Consider the following 22,516-nt stretch of genomic DNA (forward strand, 5'->3'; position numbering starts at 1 on the left):
GACTGTGTGTTTATGTAGCTGTATGTGCGTAGTGGGGTCGGTGTATAGGACTGTGTGTACATAGTGGGGTCGGTGTATAGGACTGTGTTCATGTAGCTGTATGTACGTAGTGGGGTCTGTGTATAGGACTGTGTGTTTATGTAGCTGTATGTACGTAGTGGGGTCGGTGTATAGGACTGTGTGTTTATGTAGCTGTATGTACGTAGTGGGGTCAGTGTATAGGACTGTGTTTATGTAGCTGTATGTACGTAGTGGGGTCGGTGTATAGGACTGTATGTACGTAGTGGGGTCGGTGTATAGGACTGTATGTACATAGTGGGGTCGGTGTATAGGACTGTATGTACGTAGTGGGGTCGGTGTATAGGACTGTGTTTATGTAGCTGTATGTACGTAGTGGGGTCGGTGTATAGGACTGTGTTTATGTAGCTGTATGTACGTAGTGGGGTCGGTGTATAGGACTGTGTTTATGTAGCTGTATGTACGTAGTGGGGTCGGTGTATAGGACTGTGTGTTTATGTAGCTGTATGTACGTAGTGGGGTCAGTGTATAGGACTGTGTGTTTATGTAGCTGTATGTACGTAGTGGGGTCAGTGTATAGGACTGTGTTTACGTAGTGGGGTCGGTGTATAGGACTGTGTGTTTATGTAGCTGTATGTACGTAGTGGGGTCGGTGTATAGGACTGTGTTTATGTAGCTGTATGTACGTAGTGGGGTCGGTGTATAGGTCTGTGTGTTTATGTAGCTGTATGTACGTAGTGGGGTCAGTGTATAGGACTGTGTGTTTATGTAGCTGTATGTACGTAGTGGGGTCAGTGTATAGGACTGTGTTTACGTAGTGGGGTCGGTGTATAGGACTGTGTGTTTATGTAGCTGTATGTACGTAGTGGGGTCGGTGTATAGGACTGTGTTTATGTAGCTGTATTTATGTATAGGACTGTGTTCATGTAGCTGTATTTATGTATAGGACTGTGTTCATGTTGCTGTATTTACATAGTGGGGCTGCAAAGTGAATACAGCTCTTAGAGAAGAAAAACACAAGGAAGGAGAAGTCAGAGGAAGGAGAAGTCAGAGGAAGGAGAAGTCAGAGGAAGGAGAAGTCAGAGGAAGGAGAAGTCAGAGGAAAGGAATGAATGAGGCGCGGAATGGGGGGATGAACGAGACGGACGGGGGAGAGGGACGGGCGGGCGGACGGACGGAGGGAGGGCGAGAGACGGAGGGAGGGAGAGAGAGCGGGACAGACTTAACTCTTTGTCAGTGTTCTGGTCCAGTGGGCTGTGATGATGACGTTACTTCCTCCCCCTCCTAGAGAATCCAGTGTGCTGTGATGATGACGTTACTCTTCCTCCCCCTCCTAGAGAATCCGGTGGGCTGTGATGATGATGTTACTCTTCCTCACCCTCCTAGAGAATCCAGTGGGCTGTGATGATGACGTTACTCTTCCTCCCCCTCCTAGAGAATCCAGTGGGCTGTGATGATGACGATGATGACGTTACTCTTCCTCCTCCCTCCAGAGAGTCCAGCGTTTTGTGTGATGGCCTGAGAGGGCTTCCCAGTCTAGCCTGCCTCCTCTCCCGGGTCCAAACTGTCTGACTGGGACTCCCCCCCTCCCCGCCTGCTACGCCCTGCCTCCGTCGCCATGGGAGACGGCCTGGAGGCGGGCAGCAGCCTAGATCCCGCCCCCCGCTCCCTCTCCTGTAACCCCTCGCCCCCCGAGACATGGAACCCCGCGAGGCCTAAACGACAGACCAACCAGCTACAGGTAGTGTGTGTGTGTCTTTCTCGAACCACAGAACAACTAGCTTTGACTACTGATACTGTACTGTTTGATGGATTGGTTTGTCGGTCGGGGCCATATAATATAATTTTGTTTTATGTTTTTTGCCTGATTCCGTAGAGTATTTTCCGGTTTCTGTTTTTCTCAGTTTTCGCTCTCAAAATCATATTTTTTATTTTTTTTAATAGAACAAAATTTGATATTCAAAGTCCACATCAATGCTTAAACCACATCATGACACCACTTTTGAGGTCTGGGAAAAATGAAATATGTTTTAATTTGTGGATTTACCTACCCTTTAATTCAACTGTGCACCAGCCTGAGACCGTTTTTTGGTTAACGATGTTTCTGTAGCAGTCGTTACTGCAGAGTTAGCTAAACTCAATGGCCACTGGAATGATGTAAATAATCCTGATATCATTCTGCCAGGTAGACATACGCTACTTTGTAGTTAACATTTAATAGATAAGGTTTCTGTGAAAGCCTTTTCATCTACCAGAAGGTAATCATTAACATCATCGCTAATGGCACAAATACACAAATTGGTAGAGAAAAAGCACACAGACGGGCATTCCTGTGCCGTTGCCTCTTCGGGAGGGAGGGTGGGAGGGAATCACTGATGCATTTTGAAGTTCAATACATTTAGTTGATTTCCTACTGAGTTCTTCAATAAAAAAAAATGTATATGGTTGAATTCTGTTTTAATATCTGAATTCCATGATTCTGTCCGTGTTCTCCCCATTGCAGATTTATAGGGCCCTGGTTGGTTGATTGAGTGGTGGGTTGGTTGGTTGATTGAGTGGTGGGTTGGTTGGTTGATTGAGTGGTGGGTTGGTTGATTGGTGGGTTGGTTGGTTGATTGAGTGTTGGGTTGGTTGAGTGGTTGATTGGTGGGTTGGTTGGTTGATTGAGTGATGGGTTGGTTGAGTGGTTGATTGAGTGGTGGGTTGGTTGATTGGTGGGTTGGTTGATTGGTGGGTTGGTTGGTTGATTGAGTGTTGGGTTGATTGAGTGTTGGGTTGGTTGAGTGGTTGGTTGGTTGGTTGGTTGGTTGATTGGTTGGTTGATTGAGTGGTGGGTTGGTTGATTGGTGGGTTGGTTGGTTGATTGAGTGTTGGGTTGGTTGAGTGGTGGGTTGGTTGGTTGATTGAGTGTTGGGTTGGTTGAGTGGTTGGTGGGTTGGTTGGTTGATTGAGTGTTGGGTTGGTTGAGTGGTTGGTTGGTTGGTTGATTGAGTGTTGGGTTGGTTGGTTGGTGGGTGGGTTGGTTGGTTGGTTGGTTGATTGAGTGGTGGGTTGGTAATAGGTTTCTTGTGTTGCAGTACCTGTTGAAGGTGCTGTTGAAGACGCTGTGGAAACATCACTTCTCATGGCCCTTCCAGGCTCCCGTAGATGCCATCAAACTCAGCCTGCCTGTAAGTAGTGTGTGTGTGTGTGGGGGGACAATCACTTCTCATGGCCCCTCCAGGCTACCGTAGAGCGGACAGAGATGGAGAGGGCGATATGGGGGAGAGAGGGAGAGACTTTCCCTCTCCATCCCTCTCCCTCCATCCCTCTCTCCCTCTAACCCCCCCTCTCCCTATCTCTCCTCCCTTCCCCACCCCTCTCTCCCTCCTCCTCCCCCCGTCCTCTGTCCTTCTCTCTTTCCCTCTCCCCCCCCTTCCTCTGTCCTCCTCTCTCTCCCTCCTCCTCCTCCCCCCCTTCCTCTGTCCTCCTCTCTCTCTCCCTCCTCCTCTCCTCTCCAGGATTACTATCAGATCATCAAGGTTCCTATGGACATGGGGACCATCAAGAAGAGACTGGAGAACAGCTACTATTGGAACGCCCAGGAATGTATACAGGACTTCAACACCATGTTCACCAACTGTTACATCTACAACAAGGTACAGTGTACACACACACACACACACACACACACACACACACACACACACACACACACACACACACACAGAGAAATCTGATAGTAGGGCTAGGGTTAACTGACGTGTGTGTGTGTGTGTGCAGCCTGGTGACGACATAGTGTTGATGGCAGAGGCTCTAGAGAAGATGTTTCTTCAGAAGATCTCTGAGATGCCCCAGGAGGAGACTGAGATCCCCATGGTTACCAAGGGGCGAAGGGCGGCGCAGAGAGAAGCAGGTACGGTGTAGGGAGTGTGGCTTTTAGTTCCAACAGTCTGATTTGTTCTGATGGGAAGATTCAGATCACTGTTGTCATTACTGATGGAGGGATTCAGATCACTGTTGTCATTACTGATGGAGTACTTTTTTGTCTTCCCCTCTCTGTTGCTTATTCTCTCTTCTATTTTACTCTGGGTGGACTTCCATCCCCCCTCTCTCTCTCTATCCCCTCCCTGTCTGTCTCTCTCTCTCTCTACCCCCCCCCTCCTCTTCCAGGTTTCCTGTCTAAGTCTGACTCCGGCCAGGATTCATCTCCCTCCTCCACCCCCCACACCCGAGGTTTCTCCTCCCCGTCGCCGGGCCCTCAGACTCGGGGTCTCCCCGTATCCCAGGGGCCCCCCACCCTCCCCCTCGCCCTCCCCCCTCAGACCCATCCCCCCCGCGTTCCCCCCACCCCTCCCTCCCATGCCCCCCAGCTGGGACCCCCCTTCCCCGTCAGCCCTCTGGATGTCCTGGCCCAGGGCCTCACCCACGTACCCCACCAGCCCCCAGCCCACCCAGGCCTTCACCCTGCTGCCCCACCCATCCTCCAGAGCATCGCACCCCCAGCTAAGGTGAGTAGACCAGAGGGAGAAAAGAAGGGGTGGGGGTACGGGAGTCTGAAAGTGTGTGGTCGAGCGGAACGAGGAGACAAACGTATATTACTTAACATCTGATATAGGAATTCTCTCTCTTTCCTCCAGTCATGCTCTGAGATGTTCCCATGTACCGTCATTATCTTACTGCTACTTGAATGTCTCTTCATTCCTGTCCCCGGGGACCCAGCGAGGACCATGTTTACTTTTGTACTTTTAGCACATCGATCAACTCGTCATATGTCATGCTTAGGGAATGTGTGGTGTTGTCTTGACCTCTAGCCCCTGACCTTTAACCCCCCCTGCAGCAGAGGAAGAGCCAGAAGAGGAAGGCTGACACCACCACGCCCAGCGCCAACGACCAGCTCAGCGAGTCGTCTCCCGTGGCGACGGAGCCCCCCCGCCCCCGCCGCGAGAGCAGTAACCGCCCCCTGAAGCAGCCCAAACGAGAGCCCGCCCAGCCCGACTCCCAGCACCACCTGGGGCTAGGCGGGGGGGTCCCTGGGGGCGGAGCGTTAACGAGTCATAGCGGGAGCCCCAAGCGCCAGGTATTATTCTCCTAATAAAACAAAAGGTTAAAACAGTGGGGGGCGGCAGTAGAGAAGCTGGCCAACCAGAAGGTTCAAATCACTGATGTATATAAACGCCTGATGTCTGTACAGGGTTAAGGTTGTCTGTCTGTCTGTCTGTCTGTCCGTCCAGGGTTTGGGTTGTATCTGTCTGCCTGTCTGTCCAGGGTTTGGGTTGTATCTGTCTGCCTGTCTGTACAGGGTTTGGGTTGTATCTGTCTGCCTGTCTGTCTACAGGGTTTGGGTTGTATCTGTCTGCCTGTCTGTCTACAGGGTTTGGGTTGTATCTGTCTGCCTGTCTGTCTACAGGGTTTGGGTTGTATCTGTCTGCCTGTCTGTCTACAGGGTTTGGGTTGTATCTGTCTGCCTGTCTGTCTACAGGGTTTGGGTTGTATCTGTCTGCCTGTCTGTCTACAGGGTTTGGGTTGTATCTGTCTGCCTGTCTGTCTACAGGGTTAGGGTTGTATCTGTCTGCCTGTCTGTCTACAGGGTTTGGGTTGTATCTGTCTGCCTGTCTGTCTACAGGGTTAGGGTTGTATCTGTCTGCCTCTCTGTCTACAGGGTTAGGGTTGTATCTGTCTGCCTGTCTGTCTACAGGGTTAGGGTTGTCTGTCTGTCTGTCTGTACAGGGTTTGGGTTGTCTGTCTGTCTGTCTGTACAGGGTTAGGGTTGTCTGTCTGTCTGTCTACAGGGTTTGGGTTGTCTGTCTGTCTGTCTGTACAGGGTTAGGGTTGTCTGTCTGTATATCAGTGGTTCATGTCTTTCTTTTTCCTCCGCCTCTCTTCCCCTCTCTTCCCCTCTCTTCCCCTCTCCTCCTCTCTCTTCCTCTCTTCCTCTCTTCCCCTCTCTTCCCCTCTCTTCCCCTCTCTTCCCCTCTCCTCCTCTTCTAGGAGCAGCTGCTGTTCTGTGGGAGTCTGATCAGAGACATGTTGTCTAAGAAACACATTGCGTACGCGTGGCCGTTCTACAAGCCTGTCGACGCGCACGCCCTCGGCCTCCACGACTACCACATCATCATCAAACACCCTATGGACCTCGGAACCGTCAAGGTGAGCTCATCAAAAGTGGTCCCTCACTCACTCATTGTTCATTAGATGAGTGATGACGTCATCAGCAGTGGACCTCCCAGCTGTCTGAGAGGAAGACCAGACAGACCGTAGAGGAACTTCTATCTGCTCCTCTTATAGATCTGAATACATTGAAGGTGTAGCACCAGGGGGTTCTGGGTAATACATTGAAGGTGTAGCACCAGGGGGTTCTGGGTAAAACATTGAATGTGTAGCATCAGGGGGTTCTGGGTAATACATTGAAGGTGTAGCACCAGGGGGTTCTGGGTAATACATTGAAGGTGTAGCATCAGGGGGTTCTGGGTAAAACATTGAAGGTGTAGCACCAGGGGGTTCTGGGTAAAACATTGAATGTGTAGCACCAGGGGGTTCTGGGTAATACATTGAAGGTCTAGCACCAGGGGGTTCTGGGTAATACATTGAAGGTGTAGCACCAGGGGGTTCTGGGTAATACATTGAAGGTGTAGCACCAGGGGGTTCTGGGTAATACATTGAAGGTGTAGCATCAGGGGGTTCTGGGTAATACATTAAAGGTGTAGCATCAGGGGGTTCTGGGTAATACATTGAAGGTGTAGCACCAGGGGGTTCTGGGTAATGCATTGATGGTGTAGCACCAGGGGGTTCTGGGTAATGCATTGATGGTGTAGCACCAGGGGGTTCTGGGTAATGCATTGATGGTGTAGCACCAGGGGGTTCTGGGTAATGCATTGATGGTGTAGCACCAGGGGGTTCTGGGTAATGCATTGATGGTGTAGCACCAGGGGGTTCTGGGTAATGCATTGATGGTGTAGCACCAGGGGGTTCTGGGTAATGCATTGATGGTGTAGCACCAGGGGGGTTCTGGGTAATGCATTGATGGTGTAGCACCAGGGGGTTCTGGGTAATGCATTGATGGTGTAGCACCAGGGGTTTCTGGCTAATGCATTGATGGTGTAGCACCAGGGGTTTCTGGGTAATGCATTGATGGTGTAGCACCAGGGGTTTCTGGCTAATGCATTGATGGTGTAGCACCAGGGGGTTTCTGGCTAATGCATTGATGGTGTAGCACCAGGGGTTTCTGGGTAATGCATTGATGGTGTAGCACCAGGGGTTTCTGGGTAATGCATTGATGGTGTAGCACCAGGGGTTTCTGGGTAATGCATTGATGGTGTAGCACCAGGGGTTTCTGGGTAATGCATTGATGGTGTAGCACCAGGGGTTTCTGGGTAATGCATTGATGGTGTAGCACCAGGGGTTTCTGGCTAATGCATTGATGGTGTAGCACCAGGGGGTTCTGGGTAATGCATTGATGGTGTAGCACCAGGGGGTTATGGGTAATGCATTGATGGTGTAGCACCAGGGGCTTCTGGGTAAAGCATTGAAGGTGTAGCACCAGGGGCTTCTGGGTAATGCATTGAAGGTGTAGCACCAGGGGCTTCTGGGTAATGCATTGAAGGTGTAGCATCAGGGGGTTCTGGGTAATGCATTGAAGGTCTAGCACTAGGGGTTCTGGGTAATGCATTGAAGGTGTAGCACCAGGGGGTTCTGGGTAATGCATTGATGGTGTAGCACCAGGGGGTTCTGGGTAATGCATTGAAGGTGTAGCACTAGGGGTTCTGGGTAATGCATTGAAGGTGTAGCACTAGGGGTTCTGGGTAATGCATTTAAGGTGTAGCATCAGGGGGTTCTGGGTAATACATTGAAGGTGTAGCATTAGGGGGTTCTGGGTAATACATTGAAGGTGTAGCATCAGGGGGTTCTGGGTAATACATTGAAGGTGTAGCACCAGGGGGTTCTGGGTAATACATTGAAGGTGTAGCACCAGGGGGTTCTGGGTAATGCATTGAAGGTGTAGCACCAGGGGGTTCTGGGTAATGCATTGAAGGTGTAGCACCAGGGGGTTCTGGGTAATACATTAAAGGTGTAGCACCAGGGGGTTATTGGGTAATGCATTGAAGGTGTAGCACCAGGGGGTTCTGGGTAATACATTGAAGGTGTATCACCAGGGGGTTCTGGGTAATGCATTGAAGGTGTAGCATCAGAGGGTTCTGGGTAATACATTGAAGGTGTAGCACCAGGGGGTTATTGGGTAATACATTGAAGGTGTAGCACCAGGGGGTTATTGGGTAATGCATTGAAGGTGTAGCACCAGGGGGTTCTGGGTAATACATTGAAGGTGTATCACCAGGGGGTTCTGGGTAATGCATTGAAGGTGTAGCATCAGAGGGTTCTGGGTAATACATTGAAGGTGTAGCACCAGGGGGTTATTGGGTAATACATTGAAGGTGTAGCACCAGGGGGTTATTGGGTAATGCATTGAAGGTGTAGCACCAGGGGGTTCTGGGTAATACATTGAAGGTGTATCACCAGGGGGTTCTGGGTAATGCATTGAAGGTGTAGCATCAGAGGGTTCTGGGTAATACATTGAAGGTGTAGCACCAGGGGGTTATTGGGTAATGCATTGAATGGGGGGGGTGTTTATGTTTTCACCAGGCGCATCGGAATTTGTTAAGAAGGACACGCTGTTGCATCCTGTAGTTGCATGCTCTGTTAGATGAATTACCATAATCTAAATGTGATTTCTGTCATTCTGAGCACCTTGGGTGGGCGCCTAATGGGTTATGCACCCAATGCATATGGATCTGGTAAATTAAAACGCTGCCGGTCAAATGTCTGGCACCACATTTTCCTAAATGAAACCCTTGTTTTCACTGGTTGTGTTAATTGGTAACCGTGTCTCTTTCCCCTCACCTTGTGTGTCTTTGTTCCCTCAGGATAAGCTGGACAGCAGGCAGTACAGAGATGCTCAGGACTTTGCTGCTGATGTCCGGTTGATGTTCTCCAACTGTTACAAATACAACCCCCCAGACCATGACGTGGTCAATATGGCACGCAAACTACAGGTAAACTACACAACATGGTCAATATGGGATGCAAACTACAGGTAAACTACACAACGTGGTCAATATGGCACGCAAACTACAGGTAAACTATACAACGTGGTCAATATGGCACGCAAACTACAGGTAAACTATACAACGTGGTCAATATGGCACGCAAACTACAGGTAAACTACACAACGTGGTCAATATGGCACGCAAACTACAGGTAAACTATACAACGTGGTCAATATGGGACGCAAACTACAGGTAAACTACACAACGTGGTCAATATGGCACGCAAACTACAGGTAAACTACACAGCGTGGTCAATATGGCACGCAAACTACAGGTAAACTACACAGCGTGGTCAATATGGCACGCAAACTACAGGTAAACTACACAACGTGGTCAATATGGCACGCAAACTACAGGTAAACTACACAACGTGGTCAATATGGCACGCAAACTACAGGTAAACTACACAACGTGGTCAATATGGCACGCAAACTACAGGTAAACTACACAGCGTGGTCAATATGGCACGCAAACTACAGGTAAACTACACAGCGTGGTCAATATGGCACGCAAACTACAGGTAAACTACACAGCGTGGTCAATATGGCACGCAAACTACAGGTGAACAACTACAACACATCTGACAATCATAACAAACAAAAAATACAACCAACCAACAGCACTTTCAGACAATGACAGGTGTCAACATAAACAGTGTTGAATGGATGAATGATGAACTACAAATCTCACTGTGCCACGGACTAAAGTTCCCATGGTTCATAGCTCTGACCGCTCTCAATTCAATTCAAGGGGCTTTATTGGCATGGGAAACATATGTTAATATTGACAAAGCTCTCTCTTTCTCTCTCTCTACAGGACGTATTTGAGATGCGCTTTGCCAAAATGCCAGACGAGCTTGAGGAGACGGCCCCCCTCCCCTCCCCAGCCCTCAAACCCATCCCCTCCCCTGCCCTCCACCCCCTCCCTGCCCCCACCCTCCACCCCCTCCCCACCCCCTCAGCCAAACAGCCCCCTGCCCCCCGACCCCCCTCCTCCTCCGATGACAGCTCCTCCTCGTCGGAATCAGAATCCTCCGAGGGAGGTTTGGAACACGAGAGAACACAGAGACTGGCTGAGCTACAGGAACAGGTGAGGGGGAGAGGAGAAGGGATCTCCTGACGGTGAAGGGGGCGAAAGAGGTAAAGAAAGTGTAGGAAGGATAAAACACTGTGTTGATACTGACTCACCCAAAGAGAAAGAATAAAATAATTAAGAAAGGGGTTAGGAAAAGAAGAGAAGAGAGAGACAGAAGGAGAGGAGAGGGAGAGCAAGGGATTTTCACCTGAACACAGAACCGGTAAAAGAAGAGAGGAAGGAGGGGTGGAGAAAATGAAAGAGTTTAGAGGAAGCTGTGTTTCTCTTTTAACATCCTCCTGTGTGCTTGTCTGTCCTACAGCTCAAAGCTGTTCACGAACAGCTGGCCGCTCTGTCCACGCCCCAGGCCACCAAGCCCAAGAGAAAAGAGAGGGAGAAGGAGAAGAAGAATAAAGACAAGTACAAGAAGAAGATAGGAGGGGAGGAGCCACCGGAGATCCCTCCCCCTGCCATCCTCCAGCCAATCAGAAAGAGCAAAAACAGCAAGGAGCCGGTGACCATGCCCAAGAAGATCAAGAAACCGAGGTAGGATGGATGGAGAAGCATGGAGAGAAGCCCAGGTAGGATGGATGGAGAGAAGCCCAGGTAGGATGGATGGAGAGAAGCCCAGGTAGGATGGATGGAGAGAAGCCCAGGTAGGATGGATGGAGAGAAGCCCAGGTAGGATGGATGGAGAGAAGCCCAGGTAGGATGGATGGAGAGAAGCCCAGGTAGGATGGATGGAGAGAAGCCCAGGTAGGATGGATGGAGAGAAGCCCAGGTAGGATGGATGGAGAGAAGCCCAGGTAGGATGGATGGAGAGAAGCCCAGGTGGGATGGATGGAGAGAAGCCCAGGTAGGATGGATGGATGGAGAGAAGCCCAGGTAGGATGGATGGATGGAGAGAAGCCCAGGTAGCATGGATGGATGGAGAGAAGCCCAGGTAGGATGGATGGATGGAGAGAAGCCCAGGTAGGATGGATGGATGGAGAGAAGCCCAGGTAGGATGGATGGATGGAGAGAAGCCCAGGTAGGATGGATGGATGGAGAGAAGCCCAGGTAGGATCGATGGATGGAGAGAAGCCCAGGTAGGATGGATGGATGGAGAGAAGCCCAGGTAGGATGGATGGATGGAGAGAAGCCCAGGTAGGATGGATGGATGGAGAGAAGCCCAGGTAGGATGGATGGAGAGAAGCCCAGGTAGGATGGATGGCGAGAAGCCCAGGTAGGATGGATGGCGAGAAGCCCAGGTGGGATGGATGGAGAGAAGCCCAGGTAGAGAAATCTGGGTAGGATGGATAAACGCAGGATGGACAGTGGAGGTTTCTGATTGATTAATCATTTCTCTCTGACATCATCTCTCTCTTTCTCCACAGTAAAAAAGAAAGTATGAAGAACAGTCGTCCGGGCGCCCCACATCAGACCGGCTCCACCCCCCTTGCCCCCTCAGCCTCGCTGGAGGCAGAAGATGACACGAGTGAGTGAGTGAGAGAGAGATTTTGTAAGATAAAAAAAAAAAAAAAAAAAAAAAAAAAGTATTTTTAAAAATGTTAATGTATTTGTCTGTGTCCCAGGTGTGTTTGTGGGCGGGGCAGCTGACAGGTGTAAGCCAATGTCCTACGAGGAGAAACGCCAGCTCAGTCTGGACATCAATAAACTGCCCGGCGACAAGCTTGGCCGCGTCGTCCACATCATCCAATCACGAGAGCCATCGCTCAAGAACACCAACCCAGACGAGATAGAGATCGACTTTGAGACGCTGAAACCCTCGACGCTCCGAGAGCTGGAGAAATATGTCTGGACCAGCCTTAGAAAGAAAAAGAAATCCCAGCCAGGTAAGAGAGAGATGGGGAGGGAGAGAGCCTGAGAAATGCATCTCGACCAGCCTTAGAAAGAAGAAGATATCACAGCCAGGTAAAAAGGAGCGAGAGGGAGGGAAGGAGGGACGGAAAAATAAGGGAGAAAGAGAGAGTGGTGGTGAAATAATGACACACCAGGAGAGGATGTGTGTGTTCACCGTGGGTCTGCGGGAGGGAGGGAGGGAGGGAGGGAGGGAGGGAGGGAGGGAGGGAGGGAGGGTGGGTGGGAGGGAGGGAGGGAGGGAGGGTGAAATAATATTGACCAGAATGACCAGTTAACCCATCCAGGGAGAGAGTGTTAACCCATCCAGGGAGAGAGTGTTAACCCATCCAGGGAGAGAGTGTTAACCCATCCAGGGAGAGAGTGTTAACCCATCCAGGGAGAGAGTGTTAACCCATCCAGGGAGAGAGTGTTAACCCATCCTGTGTGTGTGTGAAGCAGTAGAGAAGGCTCTGGAGGTGACCAGTGTGATGAAGATGAAGACGGGATCTTCATCAGGCAGCAGTGACTCCTCTGACAGCGACAACACAGGTAACACACACAACACTACACACACACACATGGCTCATAATACATAGTTTGAGTGGGGTATCACTAGTTTGAGTCGGGCAGCAGGAGTGCGCAGCTCTCAGTCAGCTGGTTGTGAAGCAGCTCTCAGTCAACTGGTTGTGAAGCAGCTCTCAGTCAACTGGTTGTGAAGCAGCTCTCAGTCAACTGGTTGTGAAGCAGCTCTCAGTCAACTGGTTGTGAAGCAGCTCTCAGTCAACTGGTTGTGAAGCAGCTGTCAGTCAACTGGTTGTGAAGCAGCTGTCGGTCAGCTGGTTGTGAAGCAGCTGTCGGTCAGCTGGTTGTGAAGCAGCTGTCGGTCAGCTGGTTGTGAAGCAGCTGTCGGTCAGCTGGTTGTGAAGCAGCTGTCGGTCAGCTGGTTGTGAAGCAGCTGTCGGTCAGCTGGTTGTGAAGCAGCTGTCGGTCAGCTGGTTGTGAAGGAGCTGTCGGTCAGCTGGTTGTGAAGCAGCTGTCGGTCAGCTGGTTGTGAAGCAGCTGTCGGTCAGCTGGTTGTGAAGCAGCTGTCGGTCAGCTGGTTGTGAAGCAGCTGTCGGTCAGCTGGTTGTGAAGCAGCTGTCAGTAGAACGACAGAATGCATCAGGGATTTGTGCATCTTTCTGAAGAAGTAAAGCCTGTTGTTGTGTAGCTAGTTAGCATGGAGGAGACAGTTAGCATGGAGGAGACAGTTAGCATGGAGGAGACAGTTAGCATGGAGGAAACAGTCATTTCTAAAGGCTTCCCACAAAAACCTTCCCAATGAAATGTTGTCTGTGAAGTAGGACCACCTGACAGAATGATATCATGATGATTTCTATCAACGGGGTGGACATTGTACAGTACAGAAACGCCACTAGCCAAACACAACTGTCTCTTCCTCGGTGCGCAATTGAATTAAAGGTGAACTTCAGTATGGTTTTTTCCAGACCTCAGAAGTGGCCTCCTGATGTGATTTAAAGCATTGCTGTGGACTTTGAACATCCAATTTAGCTCTCAGAAAGAAACAAGTTGTGATTTTGAGAATGAAAAAACTAGGAAAACTGAACCTTATTTGGCAAAAACAATCTAATGTTATAGGGTCTTACAAGCCTGCTCACTGTTCAAGGTCACTAACAATAACACCCTTTTTGAGATTGCGCAAAGTTTTTATTTTTTTCATGTCAATATGATATTAAGTTACAATGTAAGGATTTGTGTGTGTGGAGGTAGGTTATTATAGTTATAGACTATTAGACTATTGGCTACTTTCATCTCTTTCCACTCCTCCCCTGATCTGGGCCAATAGTTTTTCCGTTCGGGCCAGTAGCTTTCAGTTGGCACTGGCCCGGTGTGCCGCTGGGAAATTGACCTAAATGTCAAGCCCTGTACACACATCATTTTCATTATGTTGTCTCTCTTTCCCTCTCTCTCTCCCTCTCTCTCTCCTGCGCTCCCTCTCTCTCTCTCCTGCGCTCCCTCTCTCTCTCTCCTGCGCTCCCTCTCTCTCTCTCCTGCGCTCCCTCTCTCTCTCTCTCCTGCGCTCCCCTCTCTCTCTCCTGCGCTCCCTCTCTCTCTCCTGCGCTCCCTCTCTCTCTCTCTCTCTCCTGCGCTCCCTCTCTCTCTCTCTCTCTCCTGCGCTCCCTCTCTCTCTCTCTCTCTCCTGCGCTCCCTCTCTCTCTCCTCTCTCTCTCTCCTGCGCTCCCTCTCTCTCTCTCTCTCTCTCTCCTGCGCTCCCTCTCTCTCTCTCTCTCTCTCCTGCGCTCCCTCTCTCTCTCTCTCTCTCTCCTGCTCCTCCTCGCTCTCTCTCTCTCTCTCCTGCTCTCTCTCTCTCTCTCTCTCCTGCGCTCCCTCTCTCTCTCTCTCTCTCCTGCGCTCCCTCTCTCTCTCTCTCTCTCCTGCGCTCCCTCTCTCTCTCCTGCGCTCTCTCTCTCTCTCTCTCCTGCGCTCCCTCTCTCCCTCTCTCTCCTGCGCTCCCTCTCTCTCCTGCTCTCTCTTTTTTTTCTCTCTCTCTCTCTCTCTCTCTCTCTCTCTCTCTCTCAGGGCTGGCCCCCCAGCAGCAAAAGTCCTCCTCTAGCAATATATACTCTAAGAGACCCCACCAGTCCAGCAGGGGCAGGGTCAGCATCACTGCCCCTCTGGACCCCTCCTCCCCCCAGACCCCCCTAGTTCAATCCAAACCCCCCCAGCAGCAGCATCAACACCCCTTCGCCCCCCCTCCTCCTTCCTCCATCCCCACTGTCCCCGTGACCTCTCTGGACTCCTCTTTGCCATTTGACCCCCTAGCTCACTTCCTGGCCCCCCATCTGAGCCAGCAGGTGGGGGAGCCCCCCCGTAATGAACTGGGGGCCCCTGCCGCCGGACCCCCCCACCTCAACGCTACCAACACACACACACACCCGGCCACACACACCTCTGAGAGCACACAGCCCTTCCTCAGCCACCAAGCCGTCATGCCCTCCATCATGCTCTCCCCAGGTATGTGGATGAACAGACACACACCACACATTTCTACACTTCATTGTGTTGAGGGGTTTTGGTTTTAATGAAACATTTAGATTTTAGAAATATAATTTATTTCTGTACTTACTCTTTTTGTCCCTCACCCCCATTCTCATCCCTTCTCTCTCCTCCCTACCTTCTCTCTCTCTCTCCTCCCTCCCTCCCTTCTCTCTCTCCTCGCTCCCTTCTCTCTGTAGCACTCCACAACGCTCTCCCCCAGCAGCCGTCCCGCCCCAGCAACCGAGCGGCCCCCAAACCCCCTCAGCCTCCCCCCTCCTCCCTCCCCCCCTCCACCTCCTCCGCTCCTCCTCCCCCCCAGCCCTCCCTCCACATTCCCCAACCCTCCCTCCCTATTCCCCAACCCTCCCTCCCTCGCCCTTGTGTCCCCTCTCCCCCCACCCCCCACGGAATCCTGGGGGTCTCGGCCCAACCCCCTCAAGCCCTATTTGAGGACGACGAGGAGGCCGTGCCCACTCACTCTGAAACCCCTCCCCTTCCGCTCAGCCAGGTGCACATGTACCTGCAGTCGTCTCGGCCCCCGGCACACATACACCCCCACACACAGTCTCCTGAGCGGGTCCAGTCTCAGCTCATGTCCCGGCCCCCGGCCCACACACAGTCTCCTGGGCGGGTCCAGTCCCGGCCCCTGGCCCACACACAGTCTCCTGGGCGGGTCCAGTCCCGGCCCCTGGCACACACACAGTCTCCTGGGCGGGCCCAGTCCCGGCCCCCAGCCCACACACAGTCTCCTGGGCGGGCCCAGTCCCGGCCCCCGGCCCACACACAGTCTCCTGGGCGGGTCCAGTCTCAGCTCATGCAGGCCATGCAGACTCAGTCACAGGCAGCGGCCGCTCCAACCCAGCAACAGCAGAGGCTCGCAACACATCCTCACTCACACCCTCACACACACGCTCACTCACACGCTCACACACACATGCAGCAGGCGGGACAGGGGATGTCGTTCCCCCAGCAACAGAGCACCATGCACCCGGCACAGAAAGGGCTCAAGCAGATACTACATCCACAACCATCACCACGGATCAAAACTGAGCCTTTCAATACAGGTAGGAGAGATAATACAGGCAGGCAGGCAGGCAGACAGGCAGACAACACCCACTAGAGGGATTCTTGGATCCCGAAAAAGGAAGATCTGAACCGAATTGGATCCGTGAAATTTCCCGTTCGACACAGACACGATATATCCAAGTCGATTCAAATTGGGTCGGATCTGTATCAGATAAAAAACGGGTCTTTATTGCTACTCAAAGCCAGCAGAACTGTTTTGACTTGAGAGATTTATTCTTTTGACTGAACCAACTGCCATGTGTACCAAATGTGATATTATAGAGGATATTTATTTTCATCAGTATAATATTGGATCTGGTCGGTATTTGACATATTTTCAGACTGTTTGGATCTCAGGTAATCAGGTTAGGGTATTTCCGTGAAGACCTCTACCCCACTAATTTCCATACTGGTGTTTCTCCCGTTGTGATAGGTCCTCTGAGGGAGAGCCCCTCCCCTCTGATGATACATTCTCCCCAGATGCCTCAGTTCCCACCAATGAGACAGTCCCCTTCCCAGCCCAAGAAACCTGTGAGTACACAAAGAGAGTGTGTGTGTGTGTGTACAGTGTGTGTTTGTGTACTGTACATTGCGTGTGTGTGTGTGTGTGTGTGTGTGTGTTAACCCTGTGTGTTCACTGCAGAACCAAAGGGTGAAAGAGGAGAAGCCGCTCCCCTCCCCGGTGCTGCCCCCCTCCCCCTTCAGCCCCGGCCAGCGACACCACAAACCACAAGACAACAAACACACACACAGTGAGTACACACACCTGGCTCTGTGTGTGTAAGAAGCGTTAGGGAGAGAGCGGGAGAGATTTGTCTGTGTGTCTCTCTGCCTCGAAGGTAGAGTGTCTATTTTTGAATTTCTTCACAGTAAATAGGTTACCTGTATTAACCAATCATTCGACTCCTGCAGGATCAGATGTGAAGCTATTGGACGGTTCTCGTCCTGGGCTCCGCCTCCCGGACTCCCCGGCCCCTCCCCCTTCCCATCAGGACAGCAAACTGAAGCAGGAGGCTAAAACTCCCATCACCGCCAAGAAGACACAGGTGTGAGAGAGTCAGAATCATACTAGAACAAAGCATGTAGATTCAGGACTTCATTTAAAGGAGAAGTTTCCTTTTTTATATGTAAATAGCATATTATAGAAGGATCCATGTGATTTCACATGTTTTTGAGAAACCTGAGCAAATCACTTCCTCATCCTCGTTGTGTAGTATATGGGGGGTCACGAAAAAACACGAACACGGGCTCCAAAAACACCCAAATATGTCCTTTTATAAAGGACAAAGCTCTCAGTATTGTAATGCAGGTCTGTAGATGTTGTATGCATGACGTTGTGTCATTCTGAACTTCAGCTACAACGTTGTATTCCATTTTGTTCAACTAAAGAGATATTTCAATGCACGCGCATGTGTGTACTTCCTCGTTCCCAAACCCTTAGGGAGGCGTGGTTCAGAAGCACACTCCAGTCTGCAATAAGGTGTCTGCTGTAAAAACACAGCTGGCGGTTACTAATCTACAATAAGGTGTCTGCTGTAAAAACACAGCTGGCGGTTACTAATCTACAATAAGGTGTCTGCTGTAAAAACACAGCTGGCGGTTACTAATCTACAATAAGGTGTCTGCTGTAAAAACACAGCTGGCGGTTACTAATCTACAATAAGGTGTCTGCTGTAAAAACACAGCTGGCGGTTACTAATCTACAATAAGGTGTCTGCTGTAAAAACACAGCTGGCGGTTACTAATCTACAATAAGGTGTCTGCTGTAAAAACACAGCTGGCGGTTACTAATCTACAATAAGGTGTCTGCTGTAAAAACACAGCTGGCGGTTACTAATCTACAATAAGGTGTCTGCTGTAAAAACACAGCTGGCGGTTACTAATCTACAATAAGGTGTCTGCTGTAAAAACACACAGCTGGCGGTTACTAATCTACAATAAGGTGTCTGCTGTAAAAACACACAGCTGGCGGTTACTAATCTACAATAAGGTGTCTGCTGTAAAAACACACAGCTGGCGGTTGCTAATATACCAAGCTAGCTAGTTATTTTTCCTTTCAAACCGCTACGCAACCGACATGTCTGACTACGAATACAAAAAGGGGCCGAGCCTTATTTATTTGAACCGGAATACACCGACGAGGATCTTTAGCAGAGAGCAAGAGAGCGAGGCGTTCAACCAGAAGCTGAGGCCCGACTCGGGACGGGTGGTGCACTGGTGAGCGATGCCCACTGAAGACGAGTGACTTTGCTGCGTGGAGTGGGACCTGCTTGTGCCAGCCTTGTCAAATCTAGATGTGTCTGGTGACGAGACACCGTTGTCCCGCTAGCGCACCCCACTCTGTGCAACAAGTGACAATGACTTTTCAGCACGTGTCTTCCCTGCTCTTCTAGAAACGTTTTCAATTTCAAATTGAGTAATGGGAGAACGCGTGTAAAACTTTTATTTCACTGTTGAAGAACATATAATAACATATTGACAGTAACATGGACTCCATGGTAGATGGGAGGATACATATTGACAGTAACATGGACTACATGGAGGATGGGAGGATACATATTGACAGTAACATGGACTACATGGTGGATGGGAGGATACATATTGACAGTAACATGGACTACATGGAGGATGGGAGGATACATATTGACAGTAACATGGACTACATGGTGGATGGGAGGATACATATTGACAGTAACATGGACTACATGGTGGATGGGAGGATACATATTGACAGTAACATGGACTACATGGAGGATGGGAGGATACATATTGACAGTAACATGGACCGTGGTAGATGGGAGGATACATATTGACAGTATCAGTTCAGTAACATGGACTACATGGTGGATGGGAGGATACATATTGACAGTAACATGGACCGTGGTAGATGGGAGGATACATATTGACAGTAACATGGACTACATGGCGGATGGGAGGATACATATTGACAGTAACATGGACTACATGGTGGATGGGAGGATACATATTGACAGTATCAGTTCAGTAACATGGACTACATGGTGGATGGGAGGATACATATTGACAGTAACATGGACTACATGGTGGATGGGAGAATACATATTGACAGTAACATGGACTACATGGTAGATGGGAGAATACATATTGACATTATCAGTTCAGTAACATGGACTACATGGTGGATGGGAGGATACATATTGACAGTAGCATGGACTACATGGTAGATGGGAGAATACATATTGACAGTAACATGGACTACATGGTGGATGGGAGAATACATATTGACAGTAACATGGACTACATGGTAGATGGGAGAATACATATTGACAGTAACATGGACTACATGGTGGATGGGATGATACATATTGACAGTAGCATGGACTACATGGTAGATGGGAGAATACATATTGACAGTAACATGGACTACATGGTGGATGGGATGATACATATTGACAGTAACATGGACTACATGGCGGATGGGATGATACATATTGACAGTAACATGGACTACATGGTAGATGGGAGAATACATATTGACATTATCAGTTCAGTAACATGGACTACATGGTGGATGGGAGAATACATATTGACAGTAACATGGACTACATGGCGGATGGGAGGATACATATTGACAGTATCAGTTCAGTAACATGGACTACATGGTAGATGGGAGAATACATATTGACAGTAACATGGACTACATGGTGGATGGGAGAATACATATTGACAGTAACATGGACTACATGGTGGATGGGAGAATACATATTGACAGTAACATGGACTACATGGAGGATGGGAGGATACATATTGACAGTAACATGGACTACATGGTGGATGGAAGGATACATATTGACAGTAACATGGTGGATGGGAGGATACATATTGACAGTAACATGGACTACATGGAGGATGGGAGGATACATATTGACAGTAACATGGTGGATGGGAGAATACATATTGACAGTAACATGGACTACATGGTGGATGGGAGGATAAAGTGACTGGATTTAAATAGTAAAATATATAATCAAGCGTACAGTAGGTACATAGTTGTTGTTATTGCAGGGTGTGGTGCATTAGAGGCAGCCGTGTGTGTGTGTGTGTGTGTGTGTGTGTGTGTAAGCCTGTGTTTCCCAACTCCAGTCCTCAACAACCCCCAACAGTACACATTCTTATTGTAACCCTGGACATGCACACCTGATTTAACTTCTCATTTAATCACCAAGCCCTCAATGAGTTGAATCAGGTGAGTTTGTCCGGGGCAACAACAACAATGTGTGCTGTTGGGGGTACTGGTGTAAGGAAACAGACACTGCTTCAACCTTGACAATAGGCAATCTTTTACTCCCAATTAAAGTAGTAGAAGACCAGTACACACGCAGCTCTGTGGATCAGCCCAGGCCTTCTAGAATGCTCTACAGATAAGACAGTCATCAAACCATTGTTGTCTTGGTCCCAATCACCGTAGGAGTCTGGGACCCTGAGATGGGCCGTTAAGCATCATTGTCCTGTAAATCAAGGTTACTGACCCAACTCCGGAAGTCTCCTGTGAATAATGTGCGCCCCATTTTGCTTTGAGTGGTTTGCTATTATTCTGTAAATCAAGACATGCGGCCTAAACCGGTTTTGAGATTACCATTTGTGTGGTGGCTGTGAAATGGCTTCTCAAAACCAGTTTAGGTCAACTTGAACATAATGTCCTGATTTACAGAACAATAGCAAACGCCTATCTCTTCCCTCAATTGCTCTTTCTGCAGGTCCTAGACGTGTCCGGAAACGTCTTACAGCGATTGCTTTTCTTCTCTGTGGTGGTTTTACTCGTCATCAGAAAAATGCTCCCTGTAGACCTGTAGATTCAACGTGTGAAGTCTGTAGACGGGAGTGTTTATGCGTCTGTACAGAACAACTAGCCAAAGCCTCATTAGATATCGGTCATCCAAAGGAAGTCTGTAGACGGGAGTGTTTTACGTGTCTATACAGAACAACTAGCCAAAGCCTCATTAGATATCGGTCATCCAAAGGAAGTCTGTAGACGGGAGTGTTTTACGTGTCTATACAGAACAACTAGCCAAAGCCTCATTAGATATCGGTCATCCAAAGGAAGTCTGTAGACGGGAGTGTTTTACGTGTCTATACAGAACAACTAGCCAAAGCCTCATTAGATATCGGTCATCCAAAGGAAGTCTGTAGACGGGAGTGTTTTACGTGTCTATACAGAACAACTAGCCAAAGCCTCATTAGATATCGGTCATCCAAAGGAAGTCTGTAGACGGGAGTGTTTTACGTGTCTATACAGAACAACTAGCCAAAGCCTCATTAGATATCGGTCATCCAAAGGAAGTCTGTAGACGGGAGTGTTTTACGTGTCTATACAGAACAACTAGCCAAAGCCTCATTAGATATCGGTCATCCAAAGGAAGTCTGTAGACGGGAGTGTTTTACGTGTCTATACAGAACAACTAGCCAAAGCCTCATTAGATATCGGTCATCCAAAGGAAGTCAGTGAAAAGTTATAGTACCATGTTTTTTTTCTTGTGTTTTTGGGATTGCACATCTGTGAACCATTTTCAGCAATATTCAGCAAACCTAACAACTAAAACTACTTTGGTGTGCTGTTTCCTTTCTTGTCTGTTTTCTCGTGAGTGACTGACATCGTAAGGAAAGCAATACCTTACCTATGTCGGTAGCACCTCCCCCCTAATTTAGCCTACATGCACACAGTAAGATTTGGGAACGAGGAAGTACACCCATGCACGCCAATATGCACGTGCTTAAAATTGTTTGAGTTGAACAAAATGGAATACAGCGTTGTGGCTCAAGTTCAGAATGACACAACGTCATGTGTACAACATCTACAGACCTGCATTACAATACTGAGAGCTTTGTCCTTTATAAAAGGACATATTTGGGTGTTTTGGAGCCTTTGTTCGTGTTTGTATCAGAGCTCCCATACTACAAAATGAGGATGTGATTTGCTCGGGTTTCTCAAAAACATGATTTGCTGGTTGGGGTAAGTTTCTCAAAAGCATGTGAAATCACAAAAAAAAAGTGTCTGGACCCTTCCTATGAAATTCCACTTACATAAATAAAATAGATTTAGATTTAACGAAATGTCTGTGTCGCACTCTTCCCCCTCCCACTACACTTTCTCCCTCCCAGGATGTGAAGTTAAAGAACATGGGTTCTTGGGCCAGCTTGGCCCAGCGTTCTCAGTCCACCCCAGCCTCCGCTGTCCGCTCGTCTAGCGACAGCTTCGAACAGTTCCGTCGCGCCGCCCGAGAGAAGGAGAGAGAGAAACAGCTAAAAGCACAGGCCGAGCAGGCCAGGAGAGAGCAGGAGAAACTACGGTAAGGGGGAAGGATGGAGAGAGGGAAAGGGCAGGGAGATAGTGGAGGAGAGAGAGAACTGAAAGCACA

At 49.4% G+C, this 22,516-nt stretch overlaps 1 protein-coding gene across 1 annotated transcript in view; it reads left to right on the top strand.

The window, feature by feature from the left end:
* Positions 1-22,516, top strand: part of LOC115147919 (bromodomain-containing protein 4) — a 38,218-nt gene that overhangs the window by 14,113 nt on the left and 1,589 nt on the right. The window contains exons 3-22 of the mRNA XM_029690169.1: positions 1,512-1,759; positions 3,096-3,188; positions 3,519-3,656; positions 3,781-3,913; positions 4,171-4,508; positions 4,838-5,077; positions 5,989-6,147; positions 8,919-9,047; positions 9,918-10,190; positions 10,498-10,721; positions 11,552-11,652; positions 11,750-12,010; positions 12,474-12,566; positions 14,598-15,032; positions 15,254-15,321; positions 15,403-16,120; positions 16,555-16,652; positions 16,765-16,873; positions 17,034-17,167; positions 22,260-22,447. Of these exons, the coding sequence (XP_029546029.1) occupies positions 1,637-1,759; positions 3,096-3,188; positions 3,519-3,656; positions 3,781-3,913; positions 4,171-4,508; positions 4,838-5,077; positions 5,989-6,147; positions 8,919-9,047; positions 9,918-10,190; positions 10,498-10,721; positions 11,552-11,652; positions 11,750-12,010; positions 12,474-12,566; positions 14,598-15,032; positions 15,254-15,321; positions 15,403-16,120; positions 16,555-16,652; positions 16,765-16,873; positions 17,034-17,167; positions 22,260-22,447 (4,055 nt within the window). The 5' untranslated portion in view covers positions 1,512-1,636. The remainder of the gene's footprint in view (positions 1-1,511; positions 1,760-3,095; positions 3,189-3,518; positions 3,657-3,780; positions 3,914-4,170; positions 4,509-4,837; positions 5,078-5,988; positions 6,148-8,918; positions 9,048-9,917; positions 10,191-10,497; positions 10,722-11,551; positions 11,653-11,749; positions 12,011-12,473; positions 12,567-14,597; positions 15,033-15,253; positions 15,322-15,402; positions 16,121-16,554; positions 16,653-16,764; positions 16,874-17,033; positions 17,168-22,259; positions 22,448-22,516) is intronic.

Source organism: Salmo trutta, chromosome 14, assembly GCF_901001165.1.
Source record: "Salmo trutta chromosome 14, fSalTru1.1, whole genome shotgun sequence".
Taxonomy (NCBI): domain Eukaryota; kingdom Metazoa; phylum Chordata; class Actinopteri; order Salmoniformes; family Salmonidae; genus Salmo; species Salmo trutta.